The following is an 18,670-nucleotide window of genomic DNA, read 5'->3' as shown; positions in this document are numbered from 1 at the left end:
TTTGAAAACAAATAGTTATTTTTTTACTGCAAATTGTTCTTGGTACATAAATCATTTTGTAATATGAAAAACTTGATGTGGTTACTATGCAAAACAAACCAAGAAAATAAAATCACTTCGTGTATCTTGTTTATTTGAATCACTTAAGAGATAAAAATTGGTGCGGAGTATTTATGAAAACTATTATAAATTCCCAAAAAATAAAACAAAAAACCACATAAAATATCTTTATTTAACACATTCGCATTAAAAAAAAGTACAGCATCAAATAATTAGCAAATCCATTCCACACAATAACATTGTTTTCAGTTAATTTAATATAAAACTATCACAAAACCTTTATTATAGGACACGATGGTCCAACATCCAAACTGATCGACCAACCATCCAATATGGACCAAATATAATAGGTTGGACCAAATAGTTAGTTCGAGTGCAGACGTTTAAAGCGATCGCGCATCTGGTGCCCTAGACAATTGATATTTAGATTGAGGAATTTGTTTGTTTGTACATAATTTAATAAATAAGTACGATTAAATATTTACGAAGGGAAGACGATAGACATTGCTTCGACTCGAATCGAATCGAATGCATCTGTCGACGTCTGTAGTGAGCGCGCGGCTGTCAAGTTTCAGTTGCGGCTGTAGGTGAACACTAATTGGTGGTAGGGTTTTGCTGGCCCCTCTGGTACCCTAACGGTAGCCCTCTGGTATGAGTGTGTACTCATAAAATATTCTACTGCCAAACAGCAACACGTAGTATTGTTGTGATGGAAAGGTGAGTGAGCCAGTGTAACTATAGGCACAATCATAGTTCGCAATGTTAAGGCGCATTGGTGATGTAAGGAATGGGTAATATTTCTTACGGCGCCAATGTTAATAAGCGTTAGTGACCGCTAAGCATCAGGCGGCCCAGCTGCCCGTCTACCAACCAATATTATAAAAAAATAATACTAATGCGTCTGGAGAAATTCGGAGTTTCCTTCCGGATAAACGAAACATCGGTAAAGATCGCTTTGGTTCGGATTTCGGTTGTTGGACGATCGTCCCTATCGCTACATATTAAAAGTTACAAATTAATTACCACAATTAACTAATTAAGTGATATTTAAAATGAACACAAATACAAGTACGTATATAAATATTACGAAAAATTTCTTTGCCAAAAATCTACATACTATATATTTTCGTACAAAAATGATATATAATTCGATTAAAAACTACATTACAGTCGAGTTGCTAAAATAGTACGCAAAATTAAAAAGCAAAATGAAAAAAAAAACATGAAAAAAGCATCCAAAGATTACATTGCTTTTAAGAAAAATATCGATTTTATTAAATTCCTATGTTTGTAGCACCATTCCAAGTCCACACATTTCGAACTCACATTACTACACAGGACTAAAATAACTGTTTCTATTTAAGTGTGTTTAAAGGAACTTTATTTAACTAAAAACTAAAATTGGCAAGAAATAAAAATAGTACATCAGTTGCTAATACAAAATTTTAAACATATAAAATCGGTTATAAATAATAGAATCGATTTCGTCTGTTTAAAATCTTTTAGCGAATTAAATGTTGCATATTTTATATTTAAATATGGAAATTACTTTCAAAATGTCTATTACATAATATATATTGGATACCATGGAAATTTTTGATCTCGACCAAAGATGACGTCAGATGACAATTAAAGTTGACAGGTCGAAGTTGTGTATTTACCGCTTCTTCTGTATGACTCGACTAGACGTTTCTATTTAGCAATGTAATATCATCTTGGATTTATATTGACCACAGATTAAAATTGATTTTAATGTATTACTATAAAAAAAAAAAACCTTTTATAACGTTTTAAAAGTTGATTAATAAATATATACTTAATAATATCATGCATTTGTTATTATCGTTTACAAGGTATTATATAACTTCAACTGTTCGAAGTGTTGGTTCAATTTCGCAACTGAATTTTAAGCCACCGAACCGGTTAACTGAAAATGGCTCACGGTGCTGTCGATTATATCATCTATACCTATTAGAGAGGATATTATATATAGGAAAAAATATAGTAATTTGTTAATAATGACCACCAAATGAGAACTTCTTTAACAGTCATCAAATATATTACTCAATAAATATATGACTTTTCGGGTACTTGCAAATCTTTCAAATATGACTAACTACTAATTAAATTATGTTAAATGTAAAATGAACATTAAAATAATAAAATTATAAAACGATATTTGAAGCTAACTTATACTGTCATAAGGCTCATTTTAGTGAACTATAAACTAAGAACTCCACCATAGACAAAATTCGATTGGCTGTACAGAAATCATATTCGTTCCGTGGTTTTGGATGTTGTATCATATAACACACAAACAAATATACATTTTTATATAAATATACCAGTAATAAGACATTCAGCAGTCCGGCCGAAAAGAATATTTGTTTCTGACGGTAAAGTGATCGAATTGACGATGTAACTTTGAAATGGCAACGAATTTACGCTAAAAATATTATCTTTATTCAATAATTTCAACTTACAATCACTACGTGTTACAAAACAAAGTCCTCACGTCACGTTTGTCTGTATGACCGCGATAAACTCAAAAACTAACAAACAGATTTTCATGCGGTTTTCACCAATGGACGGAGTGAGTCATGAGGATGGTTTATGTTTATAATTTATTAAAGTTTTATATAAAATTGCTGAAATATTACGATGATTATTGTAAATGTCGGAAAAACCATGTTACTGGAATCTTTACTAACGTGCGCCGCGTAAACAAATAGAGCTATTGGTATATATATATTAGTTATTGCGTGCGAAGTCGAAAGTGGTAATTAGTAAATGTTATAATTTATATTCCAAACGGATTTTATTAAACATTGGACAAAATAAAAACTGGAAGTAGCTTAATAATAGTTTGTAGTTGATATTTATTTGTGTAGTTTACCACTGATTTCTCATTTTGTCATCATTGATTAAACATTTGAAAGAAGAAGACACATTGTTTAACTAATCGTAACGATCATAGGTAAAGCCGTTAGTTTTTAATTAGTTACAATTTAGTTTATAGTTTTAGTTTGATACACTTATTGACGTATATATGTATTTAAAACATTTTTGGACCATACTATTTCTACCAAAAACTATTATTTTTAAGTTATATAACTTATCTAATAACAGGCAGTATATATAAGCGATTACATTCAAAATAATTTAAAGTGTACAATTCCAATCAATAACAGACTTACTTATAAACGTTGCTGAGCAGCTGTTTAGTTAAACACTGATTTTGCTCTTTCTTTCATTACTGATTTGACATTCGAAAGAAGGAGACAGCATTGTTTTACCCGCTAAGTAACATTTATAAGTAAGGCAGTAAAGTATTACGTTTTTAGTTTATATCTTATTGCTATATTAAGAAAAAAATAGTGTTGATTATTTTAATCTCTCTACTAATAGACTTGTATATATTGGTTGTATAGTTACATAATGCTTTGTCTCTTTCTTTCGAAAGTCAAGTTAATGATGACAGAAAGAGACGCATATATGAATATTTGTTGTGTAAACTCAACAGCTAAGTTTATTAAGTCGGTAATGTATATATTTAATAGGTAACATGAACAACGTCACCGCCCACTGATAGAAGACATTGACCCTGAAACAAAAGTAAAAACATATTTTTTAAGTATTTTTAGCACATTCCGAATCTGGCATAATACAGAAGTAATAGCCCTTAAACGTCTAACAGCTGAACAAAGTGCATGAATGCAAAGCATAATGGTGGCGCATTGGACATTTTTTTAATCATATCCAGACGACCATCACCGAGTTCTCATGTCTGTTATATATATATATATATATATATATATATATATATATATATATATATATATATATATATATATAAAATGTCACGTTCTGCGATGATGAAAAACGAAGATGGTGGAAAGTGCCCGTGAGGGGTGGTGTACCTGGTTCTTGTGCGCGTTGTGGTGCAGCAGCAGGTGCGCGAGGTACAGCGACGTGAGCGCGTTGCCGCCCAGCGCCGCCGCGTACGCGCGCGCGATGGCCAGCACCTGCCGGGCCACGCCTTTGTACTTCGACTATCTCATACTTCATACTCGCGTGACAGTTATAATAAAAACATAATAAACTAGTTTGCACCCACGATTTCACCCGCGACTGAGGGGGGAGGTGTGGTCGGTGATTTATGTTCTTTTCTGCACCCTTGACGAAGTGCAGGCAATATTTCACGATGATAGATCGAGAACTTGAGATGTGAAAGCGCAACAAAGAATCAAAGTGCCTTTCGCATTTGTAATATTAGTTAGAATATCTGCGCGAGCGCCTCGGAGCCTCAGCCCAAGAGTGGCGTATACGCAACTCCAAAGCGATATACAAATATTTCGGTCGTCTCCTAGTCCACTGCGTATTACGTGTACATATCAGACACAGGCACAATTTCTAATAGTAGCGGGTGTGTGCGGCGCACCTCGCAGGTGAAGGTGTGCAGGAACCCGCTGAGGCCGCCCAGCTCGCGCACGGCGGTGGTCTCGCGCACGAACAGCAGCCGCAGCGCGCACACGCGCCGGCTCGCACGCGCGCGCACCGCGCCGCCCAGCGTCGACAGCGACACGCCGCACTGGGGGGGGGGGGGTGTTGGTTTTCATCGCTTATTCGTCGTACTAGCTTTACACTTGTTGATTGTCAATGTTCTGGTGATTTATTCGGATTAAAAAATGTAAAGAAATTAGATACAGTCCTAATCAAGTCTTATAACCGTCGGTCAAATTAAAAACTACCACCGGGTCGGAAAAAAATACCTGAGGGGTGCCGGCGAAAGAAACTCGATGGGCTTTTTTTATCGTGTCTTGTAATTGTTTACAAATTGTTATTATAAAAAGAAACGACCAGTCGGCAATAGTTTCATTCCCAGCGTGTGCTATCGTTTAATCATCAATAAACTAACAAGTTGTATAATAACCTTTTGCACACAGGCGTTCCTTTACATTCCTTGATTTAACTAATATTCATTTTATTTAAAAAAAAAACCTTTTAAATTATGAGCATTTCATACCGGTGCGTTACTCTTATCCTCAACTTCGGGTTGCGTTTTCACCAGTTGCTCCTCGTCGAGCGCGAATATATCGTCGTCTCCCTCTGTCGGTCTATCTGTTCCGTTGCTGTGTTCGACTTTAGACGGATCCAGGAGGGGTATAGCCGTTCCTGATACTACTAGTTGAATTTCGTCCTGCAAGTAAAATATGTTTCGTTTAATATTTCTGTTACTACTATTTTATTAATTAATGTTTTACATTAATATTAAAAATTTAATTAGTGACAAAACATCGAAGGAGAGGGCAAAAATATTGCTAATTATGTCATTATAATTAATGAAGTTAACACTCCGGGACCTCGAGAAGCACGTAAGGTCGGTCACGTTAAACCTACGCCGCCGTACCTCGGGCGCGTCCAGCTGGAAGCAGGTGGCGGCGAGCGCGGCGGGCTGCAGGCGCCGCAGCTTGTAGGCGGCGCCGCCCAGCGCGCACGCCACGAGCCGCTCGGCGCTGGCGCCGCCCGAGCCCAGCCGCGCGCGCCACACCTGCGCACGCGAAAATAAACCTTACTTCTAAATGTACCGACTTTACCGGCGTCTCTAGGAACACAATTTCGTCCCAGAGCTGAATATATATCCTATAGTCGTATAGGATTAACGTATGGCGCAACCAATAAATACATTAATACAACAATACTATAAATTTTGCGTGGTGTACGCGACGTCGTCTCGCTTCACGTCTCTTCCTTATTTTTCCAAATGGTAACGCAAATAAGAAATAACGGTCGTTCAGCGGTGCACACCCCCACCATACCCACGGTGTTTGAGGTCGAGTTCTCTAACATCCGAGGACTCCACGCTAACCTCAACGCTGTCCACCACCATCTCGAGACAGCACGGCCAGCAATGTTGTTTCTCACGGAGACACAAATACTCCGCCCTGCCGACACCAGCTACCTTAACTATCGCGGCTACATCCTTGAAGAATCTTTTAAAGCGAAAGCCGGAGTATGCTTGTTCGTCAGGGCGGATGTTTGTTGTCACCGATTGCGCTGCTTGGAGGACCCCCCTTCTCCATGTTGGTGGTACGTGTGGACCTGGTTCGTCAGAGTCGAGTCTACGTGTGCCTCTACAGATCCCACAATGGTGACTTGGAGACAAGCCGATTATTTGACCATCTTAGTCGGGTGGCAGATGCTGCGCAAGAGCAGTTTCCTAACGCGGAATTGGTGTTTTTGGGGGATTTTAATGCTCACCATGAACCATGGTTGAAATCCCTCAAAACTGACCATGCTGGAAGAACTGCTCATGCTTTTGCTCTCACACACGACTTGACCCAACTGGTTGATCAGCCCACCAGGATCCCAGACATTGATGGGCAAGCGCCTTCTCTACTGGATCTTCTGCTGACTTCTCACCCGGTGGAATATTAGGTTGTGGTTCAAGCTCCACTTGGTTCTTCGGATCACGGCCTTATATCTACCAAAGTGCCACAGGCCAAGCTGCCGCCATCAGCGGTATGCAAACGTCGCGTTTGGCACTATAAGTCGGCAGATTGGGACGGTATGCGCGATTACTATGCGTCAGTCCCTTGGAAGGAACGTTGCTTCAGTGGGAATGACCCAACAGCTAGTGCCGCTGCTGTTGCTGATGAGATCATGTTAGGAATGGAATACTACATTCCTTGCTCAGATCTCATCAATAGGGATACGCGTAACCGTTGGTTCACTCGTGAATGTGCCGACGCTGTGTCATCTAAGCAGGCGGCATATCGCGCGTGGATCAACAGCTGCATTAGCGGGGCATCTAACATTGACTCACTGAAAGCAAACTACAATAAAAATTCCAAGTCCTGTAGGAAGGCATACACGAGAGCGAATGCACAGCGCATTGTACAGATTGGTCATGACCTTATTTCGCATCCTAGGGGCTCCCGTAGCTTCTGGCGTCTGACCAAGTCTGTGCAAAACAATTTCTGCCAACCTTCGCTGCCACCGCTCAGAAATCCGGACGGATCGCTAGCTCACAGTCCGCAGAAGAAAGCCGACCTCCTGGCTAAACTGTTTGCCGACAACTCTGCGATCGATGATTGTAGTGCGCAGCCACCAACAATACCTTCATGTGGCCACACGATGCCTGACATCAAAATCAGGCAACGTGATGTGCGTGCGGAGCTGCAATCACTCGATATACGGAAAGCTAGCGGTCCCGATGGAATACCAGCCATTGTGCTGAAGAAGTGCGCGGCGGAGCTGTCTACTGTGTTAACGCGCCTGTTCCAACTTTCTCTCTCTTCGGGATGTGTGCCGGAGGCTTGGAGAAGAGCTAATGTGCAAGCGGTTCCCAAAAAAGGGGATTGGTCTGACCCGGCAAATTATCGGCCAATAGCTATCACCTCAGTACTTTGTAAGGTGATGGAACGGATTTTAAACAACCAACTGATCCATTACCTAGAAGATCACTGTCTAATTAATGATCGTCAGTACGGGTTTCGACCAAAATGGTCCACAGGTGATCTTCTAGCGTACGTAACGCACCTCTGGGGTGAAGCTATCGACAAGCATGGAGAATCGTTGGCTGTCAGCCTCGATATCTCCAAGGCTTTCGACAGGGTCTGGCACAGAAGTCTTCTCTCCAAGCTACCGGCATATGGTCTGCCTGCTCAGCTATGCACCTGGATTGCCAGCTTCCTACACAAGCGTAGCCTTCGTGTTTTAGTAGATGGTTGCGCTTCACAATTCTATGTAGTGAATGCTGGGGTCCCCCAGGGATCTGTGCTATCTCCCACACTCTTTCTTTTGCATATCAATGATATGCTCTCTCTTGGGAACATACGTTGCTATGCAGATGATAGTACAGTGCATGGTGGATACCACGGACGCGCAGTGGCTGGGCGGGCGGAAACTGAGGAGAGGCGGGAGAATCTTGTCATTGAACTCGATAGGACATTAGAGCTCATTGCCAAATGGGGTTCTGATAATCTTGTTGAGTTTAATGCCAAGAAAACACAGGTGTGATTACATCGAGGCTATTATAAAAACAGCTTCACGAAAACTCGGAGTTCTGAACAAGGTGCGGCGTTTTTTCACGCCACAACAACTGTGCCTGTTATACAAAACACAGGTACGGTCTTGCGTTGAATATTGCTCGCACCTTTGGGATGGCTCCGCTAAGTACCTAATTGAGGCCTTGGACCGGTTGCAGCGACGTGTCACAAAGGTCACAAACACCCTTGAACCTTTACAATTGCGTCGCGAGATAGCAGCACTGAGCGCTTTCTATCGTCTGTATCATGGAGAGTGCTCTGAGGAATTATTCCCTCTAATTCCTGCTTCCTGCTTCCCCCTTCCTTCTTAAGTCCACGCGAGCTGGTTCTCGATGTCACCGCCTAACTGTGACATCAATTCCATCGCGCACAAAGAAATTTGGTTACTCCTTTCTTTGCCGCACTACCAAAGAATGGAATTCCTTACCAGCTCACGTGTTCCCCTCCTCTTACAACCCGGGTTCCTTCAAACGAGGCGTGAAGAGACATCTTGCGGGCCGGCAAGGCGGGGACGGCTAGTACAAAACATTCTTCCCGACTGTACTGGCCGTCGTCGCGTTTGGACTCTACTACCACTTACCATCAGGTGGAGTAGTCATTTGCCATCCCGGGGCATATAAAAAAAAAAGACGTTATTACCTGCGTGAAGGCGTGCGGCGGCGCGTTTGCGGCGCGTTGAGCAGTGGTCAGCACGCACATGTGCGCGCGACGGACGCACAGCGCACGAGCCGTCTCCACCTACGCACCAGTGACAAACTCTGAGTAAGCTCAGAAAGTAATTCCTAGCGGAGTGATATATAACAAGGTGGTACACGCACGTCCTCGGCCTCGTCCAGCTCCAGCACGCAGGCGTCCTTGTCGGCGCACAGGTCCAGCGCCGGCGCGTCGTCGCCCTCCGAATCCACGCAGCCCGCGCTGCTCAGCTCCGGCACGCCTGCACACACACACATGGCTATACCACCACGGCACACGCGTCCAACACGCACGTGCATAAATAAATACTATAAATAAAAAAAATAGATATTCCATGACTATAAATAATTGAAAAAAAATTTTTAACCTCTGTAATTTCGAGATACATTATATAATCGTATCAAGGTCGATTTTTTTTTAACAGCTATACATGACTTAAAACTTAAAAAATAAATACGTTGATGGCTCTTGTTGTACAAAGCGATTGTCTTAAATGAAATTAAATTCGAAGAATAAATATTACATTATTTAATTTAACTTCAATTATAATAATCAAAGTCAATTTTAATCCGTATAAATGAAGAAATATAACAGAATTGACAGAAATGGAGAAAGTATTCAAAAACAAAATAAATTCGAGAATCATATTAGCGATATAAAAATAAAGTTCCAATGAATTGAGGCACAATACATGTATGTGTGTAGGTGCATACCAATATCGTAGCCATTTGCCGCTTTGTTCGCCACGAACGTGTCCCACAATGCTTTTTGAATTTCAATAGCATTTTTGTCATTTTCTGACACCTGAAATATTACATTAACTTTAGTAGTAGCAGTAGTGTCTACTGTCTAATAATACCTGGCTCCACTAATATCGCGACAAGATAAATAAACATCGAAAGGATACAATATACATTATTTACTCGGCAGCTTATATAAATATTCTTATTCATGCCCCAAGGAATGTTTATATAAATAATTGTCTTCAATTCATTCGCTAGTATGATACAAGATTTCTCCATTCGATTTTTATGGATAATAGCTGAGATGGCCCAGTGGTAAGAACGCGTGAATCTTAACCGATGATCGTGGATTCAAACCCGGAGAAGCAGCACTGAGTTTTCATGTGCTTAATTTGTGATTATAATTCATCTCGTGCTAACGGCGAAGGAACATCGCGAGGAAACCTGCGTGTGTCTAATTTCACTGTCACATGGGTACTCCACCGACTCGCACTGGAGCGGCGTGGTGGAATAAGCTCCATACCTTCTCCTCAAAAAGGGAGACGAGGCCTCGGGCTAAGGCAGTGGGACACTCGCAGGCTGTTACTGTTACGTACGGATAATTGTGTTTTAAAAGGAAATAGGAGTGCGTGCGCGTGACCTTGAGCGTGGGCGGCGCGGGCGCGGGCAGCGCGGCGAGGCGCAGCGCCGTGCCGCTGGCCAGCGCCAGCACGCTGCGCTCGCCGATCGCGATCTGCGTCTGCAGCGAGAAGATCGCGTTCGCGCCCTGCGGGCCGGAGGCTTTCAAAATACTGACCGACTTATTTTTTATATTGACGGCGGGCATTTATCGCCATCCGTCGTGGACATTGGGCGCTGATATCGCAAATGCAGCCCCCGACCTTGGGTACTGAGATATTATATCCCTTGTGCCCGTGATCACACTGGCTCACTCGCCCTTCAAACTGGAACGCGACAATTTTTAGTTTATCTATTTGGCGGTGGAATATGTGATGAGTGGGTGGCACCTACCCAGACGGGCTCGGACGGAGACCTCCCCCCGCTCCCACCGAGCAAACTAGACAATTTCTTTAAATATATGTTAGATTAGTAAATAATACTTTTCATTACCTAAAGTGACAATCATTCCTACATTGTAATAAATATTTTATTATTTTTTCCAAAACATTAATAATACAGAAACAAAAAGAATACGCTTAATATGAAGTAGATTAATATATGTATATACTTTTAGTTTTTCCAATAACGATTACCAAAAAAAATATTGTAATATACCTGCATTCTCAACTTGGCGAGCAACAGTTTATGCAGTTCGTACTCGAGGAAGGGAAGCTGGTCGGAGAGATCCCTTGCTCCGGCTTCCGCGCCAACGGCACGACGACCTCTTGCCGCTGGGGATAGAGAAACATTACTATTAACACTAACTAAAGATTTCAAGTCAAGTTTTCTGCAGTTTGAAAAACGCTGCTGTACTATATATGTATATTTTTATATTATGTATATACGTTAGATATAGAGACGGCCTCGTTGGTCTAGTGGCTTTATGTAAGGCCGCAGACGCGGAGGTCCTGGGTTCAATTCTCAGGTCGGGCCAATAAAAAGTTATTGGGTCAGAAAATTCTCAGTAGCAGCCCGGAGTCTGGAATTTGGAGGTGTGTACATTCTTGTGCCTCGGAAAGCACGTAAAGCCGTTAGTCCTGCGTCTGAACTCTTTCCGGTCGTGTCGGATTGCCGTCCCATCGGATTATGAGAGTTAGGAAATAGAGAGTGCACCTGTGTTCGCGCACACACTTGTGCACTATAAAATCTCCTGCGTAGTTGCCTAATCTCTCTGAAATTGGCCGCCGTCGCCGAAATCGGTCTGGAGGACATTATTATATTATAGATAATAATTTAAGCGGGTATCCGACGTCACTTATTTTATTAGAATAGCAACACCACACCACGTGATTGGCGTCTTATGGGTTGTCGATTGTCAGACGTCAAATCGTGAAAACATAAGACGGGTACCAATTTTATTATACAGCCGACTGATGGAAATATAAAAATATAATGGTGTATTTCTCAGTACTGCGTGTGATCGTATGTCGAGTGACACACTCTCTCTTGGTCTCTTGTTCTCAGGGCAGCGCCAGCGCCGGACGTGCGGACTGACTCGTTTAATAAAATCATGTTGGACGACAATGGCGGCCATTTGGATGGCGATACCTTTGAATCCGCGACATATACATGTATATTTTGTATCATAATTATGTAAATGATTATGTAAATTATAGTTTATTGGAAAATGTAAATAAAAGCAATATAACTGAAGCAATAAAACTCACCAACAGCTGTAAGCGTTATGGCTTTGGGATATGAGGCCAGCCTGTTTGGTTTCGCGCACGTAGCTAGAAGAACCGACGGCACGCGTGCTCTCCTGGATAAAAAATTCAGAAATATAATGTATGACCCCAGGACATTAGGAAGCCGCCTTATAAATATTAATCACATAGAGTCACGAGGTAATATTAAAAATTATATTAATATATATATGCGTCATAACTGTTCATTTTTTTTTATAGAATAGGAAAGCGGACGAGCATATGGGAATATAAGAAATGTTAACCATCGCTTACATCACCAATGCGCCACCAACCTTGGGAACTAAAATGTTATATCCCTTGTGCCTGTAATTACACTGGCTCACTCACCCTTCAAAGCAGAACACAACAATACCAAGTACTGCTGTTTTGCGGTAGAACATCTGATGAGTGGGTGGTACCTACCCGGACCTACCCAGACGAGCTTGCACAAAGCTCTACCACCAGTGAAACATACAAGTCGTTAGTTAATTAAGCTTGTACAGAGCTTGTACTATGGAAACCAGACAATGCATGTATAGTAGTCATTGTCTGCATGCATGCATGCATGCATGCAGACAATGATATACTGCATATACTATTTTTCTTTTGTAAATTCATACTTATATAGATAATTACATCCAGACTCAGGACAAACAGACATGTTCATGCATACAAATATCTGTACTGAGTGGGAATCGAACCCACAACCTTCGGCGTGAAAGGCAAGCATCCACCAACCACGCCAACCGCCTCGTCTAATTTATTATTTGTAGCAGAATTCATTTCTTATTGTAATTTGCCATTTGGAAACCGTAAGATAACTATTTACACGATAAGTGATGTTTGTATGTTCCAAGTTGAGATGTTGAAGGCGTTTGTTACCTGCACCCTCCACACGTAGCCAGCTCAGCGCGGTAAGGCCCGGCCCCTGGAGAGTAAGGCACGTGCGCTACGGAGCACGGCTCGATTTCCGACTCTTCTAGAGGGTTTTTGGAACCAGTGTTCACTGTAACGAAATGTTTCTTTTATATTCATAAAATAATGAAAACCATTAAGTATTCTAAATAGTTATATTTTTAATGTTACGTAGGTTTAATATGATTTAAATTTATATGCTAAGCTGAGATGGCCCAGTGGTAAGAACACGTGAATCTTAACCGGTGATCGTGGGTTCAAGCCCGGGCAAGCACCACCGAATTTTTATGTGCTTAATTTGTGATTATAATTCATCTCGTGCTATACGGTGAAGAAAAACATTGTGAGGAAACCTGGAATGTGTCTAATTTCACTGAAATTCTGCCACATGTGTATTCCACCAACCCGCATTGGAGCAGCGTGGTGGAATAAGCTCCATAACTTCTCCTCAAAAACGGAGAGGAGGCCTTAGCCCAGCAGTGGGATATTCGCAGTCTGTTACTTTACTTTTACTTTATATTTATATACGAAATAATATACTCTTTTAATATGAACATATAATATGAACGTCAATCACACTTACACACTGTGGATTCGTCGATCGTGAAATCGCAGTCGAGGTTAATGACTGCGGCAGTGCCGGAAGCGGACAGCACGCAAACATCCTCGCTGAAATTTGAAACCAAACGTTATTTTCATAAAGCCGAGATGGCCTAGTTAGAACGCGTGAATCTTAACCGATGATCGCGGATTCAACCGGGCAAGCACCACTGAATTTTTATGTGCTTAATTTGTGTTTATAATTCATCTCGTGCTTCACGGTGAAGGAAAACGTCGTGTGGAAACCTGCATGTGTCTAATGTCATTGACATTGCTCCGCATCGGAGCAGCGTAGCAATAAGCTCCAAACCTTCTTCTCCAAAGGGAGAGAAGGGCTTAGCCCAGCAGTGGGATATTAACGGGCTGGTAGTGTTATTTTCATGACGACGACTAAACGTCAAGGTCAGTTGACGTCACACATCGGAGTGAATTGTAGTTGTTTTGTGAATATTTGCTGTATCACACGTGGGACGACGACCGCTCGAGTCTTAATGATGTGTTATATTTAGCGGGTCGCGTGCCGCATAAACGTCATCAGCCGCAGCCAGATTTCAGCATGGCACACTGCCGGGACTGACCGCACGGCGGCGCGCTCGGTGTAGGCGAGCACGGCGGTGCAGCGCAGCGCCCGCGCGTGCGCGCGCAGCTCGGTGCGCAGCTCGGCCCACCACGCCGCGCGCGCCGCGCTCTCGCCGCCGCCGTCCACCAGCTTCACGGAGCGCGCGCACACCGTGCCGCCTGCCTCGACAACACGACTCGTTCCATTAGGCTTTCGAGGTTAGCGGAGTTTCACGTTTTTGGTATTTGGAGTGTGGGGAGAGATAACAAAATCGAAAACCATTCTAGCCATATCGTCGCAGTACCGAATTGGACGAGAGTGATCTCCGAGTGTACCTCCGTCGTCCCTTACCGATGTGAACGATGAAACCTGGGGGATACTCGGTCATGGTGAGAAAGGGGTACTCCAACATATCTATGTTGTTGCTGTTCATCGATGGCCGTAGAATGGCACCCCCGCCGCTTCCGGTGTTGCCGGACGCGTTTAAGGAGTTACCTAAATTTTAATCCCGCATTAAAAAAAAAGTAAGGCATAACTGTTTAATTTTTTTAAATGTGTGCGCGTGACTGACCTTTTGGCGTTACGCTTAGATCGGAATCGGACGATCGTCTGTGTATACCCATCGGAGTGGACGAAGAATGTAACGACGAACTCTGCACGGGGGCAGTTGCAGGCGGTTCCCGACCACCGTACGATTCGTGCCTCGCATGTCTGGGCGATCCCTTTTCCTTGTCGTTCTTGTCTTTATCGTACTTATCTCGTTCTCGCTCGCTCCTGTCAACACCGCACGCTGCATGCGAGTTACAACACACGCTAACACTGTTAGTAGGTTCAACGCCCTCTACGTCTAGACTTTCGGTTCTATCTACACTGCCCTCCGGCAGAGAGGGTATGGTCTCTAAGGGTGCGCCACTAAGTATGGGATGGAAATGTTGAAGAACTGGCGTGTGAGTTAATTTGCATGGAATGACGTTAGGTTCTACGACCTTGGACATTTTAGACGACACCGTATCACCGGCTGAACGAATGCTATCCTGTCTAACTAACTTTCGTTGGTTCTTTTCATTTTCTTTTACGTCATTATTATTAATACGTTCTTTCGTCTGTGCCTCTTCGACCTTTTCTAATTTTTCATTGACATCGGCAAAAAATTTTTGGTCCTCAGTTCTGATCGGATCGGGACTTGTTGGTAACAATAAGGATTCTACTTTATCTATTAAAATTGTTTCCATTGCCGTTTGAATTAAGCCCGTTGGTTTAATCTTGAATTTGTCTTTTTTCAATGGTTTTTGTTCGTAAAAATGATGTTCGTCTTTTATACTCGATGGACCACTCAAAGAAGCCCGTGAAACTGGTTCAGATCCTATATACATCGATACTTTAGATGTTATAATTTCATCACTTTTGTGAAGACGATTGAAAGAACTATATCCTTCCTTATCTAAGCTCAACAGATCTGTATAAGACAGAAAGGGAGACCCTAATACGGTTTCACTAGGGGCTTTAGAGGTAACATCAGAAGCGGATCCAGGTTGACTCATTGCGGTTTTAGTATCGAGGTGCTTTTTCTTTGGTAACAACGAGTAATGTGATAAGCTTTTGATCATGCTGCTTTTTGAAATCTTTGATATTTGTCGCTTAATCCGTTTTGAGGAGCGATACATGAAGCCTTTCTTTTCTATAGGGGATGAAGGTGCGCTAATACTCTTCGAAGCTTTTCGGTGCGTAAAAGGATTATGCATTTTTATAGTATGTGAATTTGAATTAGTTACACACGTGTGGTCCCTGGCTGGAGAAGGCTTGGGGTCGACGGCGGATTCAGTTTTGGTAGTATTTTCTTTTTGGAAAACTGTTTCGGAATCAGACATTTGTACGTTTGCGTTGTTATCATCTGGTTCTATTAAATTATCATCTACGTTTTTTATTTTTTTAGCTGTGTCGTTATTTGTTAATTCAAGAACAGTTAGTTTCTTTTCCATTTGGGCAATAAAATTCGGATCAACATCTTTACTAAGTACTGATTGTACTACAGAACTTGTTGTTTCCAAAGCTGGTTCGAGGTCACTCTTCATTCCATAGCTTTCATCATCTTCGTCTGAAGACGTGTCTATCTCCGAGCTATCTGCTGAGAGCGCAGATGAAATCGAACCGAAATAATCGACCTCACCGGGTAATTTTAGAAGATTATCGCTTCGTATTGCTACAGGAGTGGGAGGACACGACCCTGATATCTTCCTTTCCCGTTCTACGTCTGGATTCTTTATGTTTTCTAATGAGCTACAATGTATTTCTGGTATGTTACCAGTTACATTTCCTCGGTTTTTATTTGCATAATCTGTGCCGTCTTCATCGGATAAATTCAAAACTGGTTCCGATTCACTAGTAGTTCGTCGTAAAGTTGAACAAGGAGAACTCTCAGAGTCTTGATGCTCAGAGATGCGAGCCAAGCTTCTATCAGCATGCATAACTGATCGAGCGAGTATCGAAGCCATGGCATAACCTTCTTCCTCTTTATTCTCAACTTTAAGTAGTTTTTTCACTTTCAATTTCTTAATTTTTTTTATCTCATTCTTAATATCCGTCAGCGATATACGAGATGTATCCGATGACGTCGATTGAAGCGAGACTTGATCATCTTGCATTTCCGGTTTCCGGAAACGCCTATTGAACTTTTTCGAGAATAAATTATCTTTTATCTTTTTTATAGTTTTTAAAGGTCCCGCGGAATCGGTAGGATCTTCGCGATTTAAAAGTTTATTTAGATCGATCTGATCTTCGGACAAATGTTTTAAGCTTTTCTGAGCAACATAGTCGTCTTGATAAATAGAAAGGTCACCGGTATAAGTTTTTTGAGTCGACTGTTTTTGCGCTGAGAGGTCTAAACTTTTATCGTCATCGTCGAACGTATCTCCTTCGTCTAGAAACGCTGTAGCATTTGGATTTAGAATGCTCACAATACGCTGCAATTCCTCTTGATGATTTTGATAGTATTGATTTAAGTCTGTTATGCTCTCTTCGTCCGTCGCCAAAATGTCCAAGTACTTTTTTAATTGTCTAATGATTTAAGGCGGTAACAGCGAGCAACACAGGGCAAACCATGCAAACATATATTCATGAGTATATTTTGTTAAAAAATCGTTCTTAGTAAATTAATTTATATTTCAGTTAATATAATGATCTCTAAGAAGAATTGAGTACATCGAAAGCGAGTACGTTTGTATGTAAAAAAAAAAAATTACATACAAATTCTTTGAACAGTCTACACGATTATTTATTCTCTTAATTGTACTAGTGGAATACTTCGACATTTTGTATATAAATATAGCCAACTACATACTAGCTATATATTACCTTTAAAATGTTCATATATCAAATTATCTTACATCATCGAATAATAGGTAACCCCTATTACTCGAATTAGTACCAAAAGAACCGAACCCATTTAACTCTTGGGACATTAACCAAAAAAAATATATATATATTTTAGAAAGCTAGAAATAAATTCTCATTAAAATATTACCAACGATATACTCACTGTTGAGTACAGGGAATGTTTGTTGGGTAACTCGGTGTCGGTAGCGCCATTATACTGACAGCTGTACCTTTAGGCGAAATTAAAATTCAACAATAAACAAATTTATATAAATCACCTAATATTTTTTTTATAGAATATATTTTATATAGAAGGCTGACGAGCATAGGGGCCACCTGATGGTAAGTGGTCACCAACGCCCATATACATTGGCATATCACTCACCCTTCAAACCGGAACACAACAATACCAAGTACTGCTGTTTTGCGGTAGAATATCTGATGAGTGGGTGGTACCTACCCAGACGATGCACAAAGCTCTACCACCAGTAAATTTCTATTTGGAACCAAGAACAGTGGAGATTTTAGGAGCAGTAACATATAACTAGAAAAATTTAATAACCTGCGTTCCTATTTTCAATTTGAAAAAAAAAATGAAACGTATAAGCTCTCACTTGGTAGGGCTTTCTGCAAACTCGTGTGGGTAGGTACCACCTCCTCATCAGACACTCTACCGCAAAACAGCAGTAGTTAGTATCGTAGTATTCCAGTTTGAAGAAATGAGCCAGTGTACCAACAGGCACAAGGGACATAACATCTTAGCTCCCACTGTTGGTGGCGCGTTAACGATGTAAGGAATCGTTAATATTTCTTACAGCGCCAATGTCTATGGGCGTTTGGTGAGCACTTACCATCAGGTGGCCCATATGCTCGTCCACCTTCCTATTCTATAAAAAAATAAAAAAAATAAAGCATACTTATATTGTATTGTAAATTCTTACCGATAGCTCGAGCGACGACACCGGCCTCTCCTTCCAGATCAAAGTCCTGCTGATATCCAACCACGGCGTTGGCTCCCAACTCAGCGGCTTTTAGGCCAACTAACCGTTGTACCTGAAGATAATTTAAATTGTCTGATTCATCTTAGAAGGTCATATGGAATCACATTGGTTTGAGAGATTAATTTCATTCAATCTAACAACCAATTCTTTTAAGTAAAATTGAATCAGTTATTATTATTATTAGTTTATTGTTATTTATTTATTTCCCTTATATTTAAATGTCTTGTTCTTCCAATGAGATAATAGCTTGCAACGCGATAGTGAGACAATGTGGGATCATGAGGTCTCAGGGCCAATAAAACTTTTTGGGTTTTTCCTTCTTAGTCTATTT

General features: G+C 41.3%; 1 protein-coding gene across 4 annotated transcripts in view; it reads right to left on the bottom strand.

The window, feature by feature from the left end:
* Positions 1–214: 214 nt before the first annotated feature.
* Positions 215–18,670, bottom strand: part of LOC126776302 (C2 domain-containing protein 5) — a 24,123-nt gene continuing 5,667 nt past the window's right edge. For 2 of the 4 annotated variants that reach the window (XM_050498702.1, XM_050498703.1), the window contains 18 exons: positions 18,280–18,391; positions 17,502–17,568; positions 14,538–17,020; positions 14,318–14,461; positions 13,986–14,145; positions 13,391–13,476; positions 12,775–12,898; positions 11,875–11,966; positions 10,823–10,938; positions 10,188–10,313; positions 9,518–9,608; positions 8,930–9,045; positions 8,751–8,849; positions 5,471–5,611; positions 5,087–5,260; positions 4,502–4,651; positions 3,981–4,085; positions 215–3,664 (listed from right to left, as the gene is read on the bottom strand). In XM_050498702.1, coding sequence (XP_050354659.1) covers positions 3,614–3,664; positions 3,981–4,085; positions 4,502–4,651; positions 5,087–5,260; positions 5,471–5,611; positions 8,751–8,849; positions 8,930–9,045; positions 9,518–9,608; positions 10,188–10,313; positions 10,823–10,938; positions 11,875–11,966; positions 12,775–12,898; positions 13,391–13,476; positions 13,986–14,145; positions 14,318–14,461; positions 14,538–17,020; positions 17,502–17,568; positions 18,280–18,391 — 4,437 coding nt within the window. In that variant the 3' untranslated portion in view covers positions 215–3,613. The remainder of the gene's footprint in view (positions 3,665–3,980; positions 4,086–4,501; positions 4,652–5,086; positions 5,261–5,470; positions 5,612–8,750; positions 8,850–8,929; positions 9,046–9,517; positions 9,609–10,187; positions 10,314–10,822; positions 10,939–11,874; positions 11,967–12,774; positions 12,899–13,390; positions 13,477–13,985; positions 14,146–14,317; positions 14,462–14,537; positions 17,021–17,501; positions 17,569–18,279; positions 18,392–18,670) is intronic. The other 2 variants (XM_050498705.1, XM_050498706.1) reach the window with 2 other exon arrangements.

The sequence above is a fragment of the Nymphalis io genome, chromosome 20, assembly GCF_905147045.1.
Source record: "Nymphalis io chromosome 20, ilAglIoxx1.1, whole genome shotgun sequence".
Lineage (NCBI taxonomy): Eukaryota > Metazoa > Arthropoda > Insecta > Lepidoptera > Nymphalidae > Nymphalis > Nymphalis io.
This window is presented reverse-complemented; position numbering and strand designations above follow the sequence as displayed.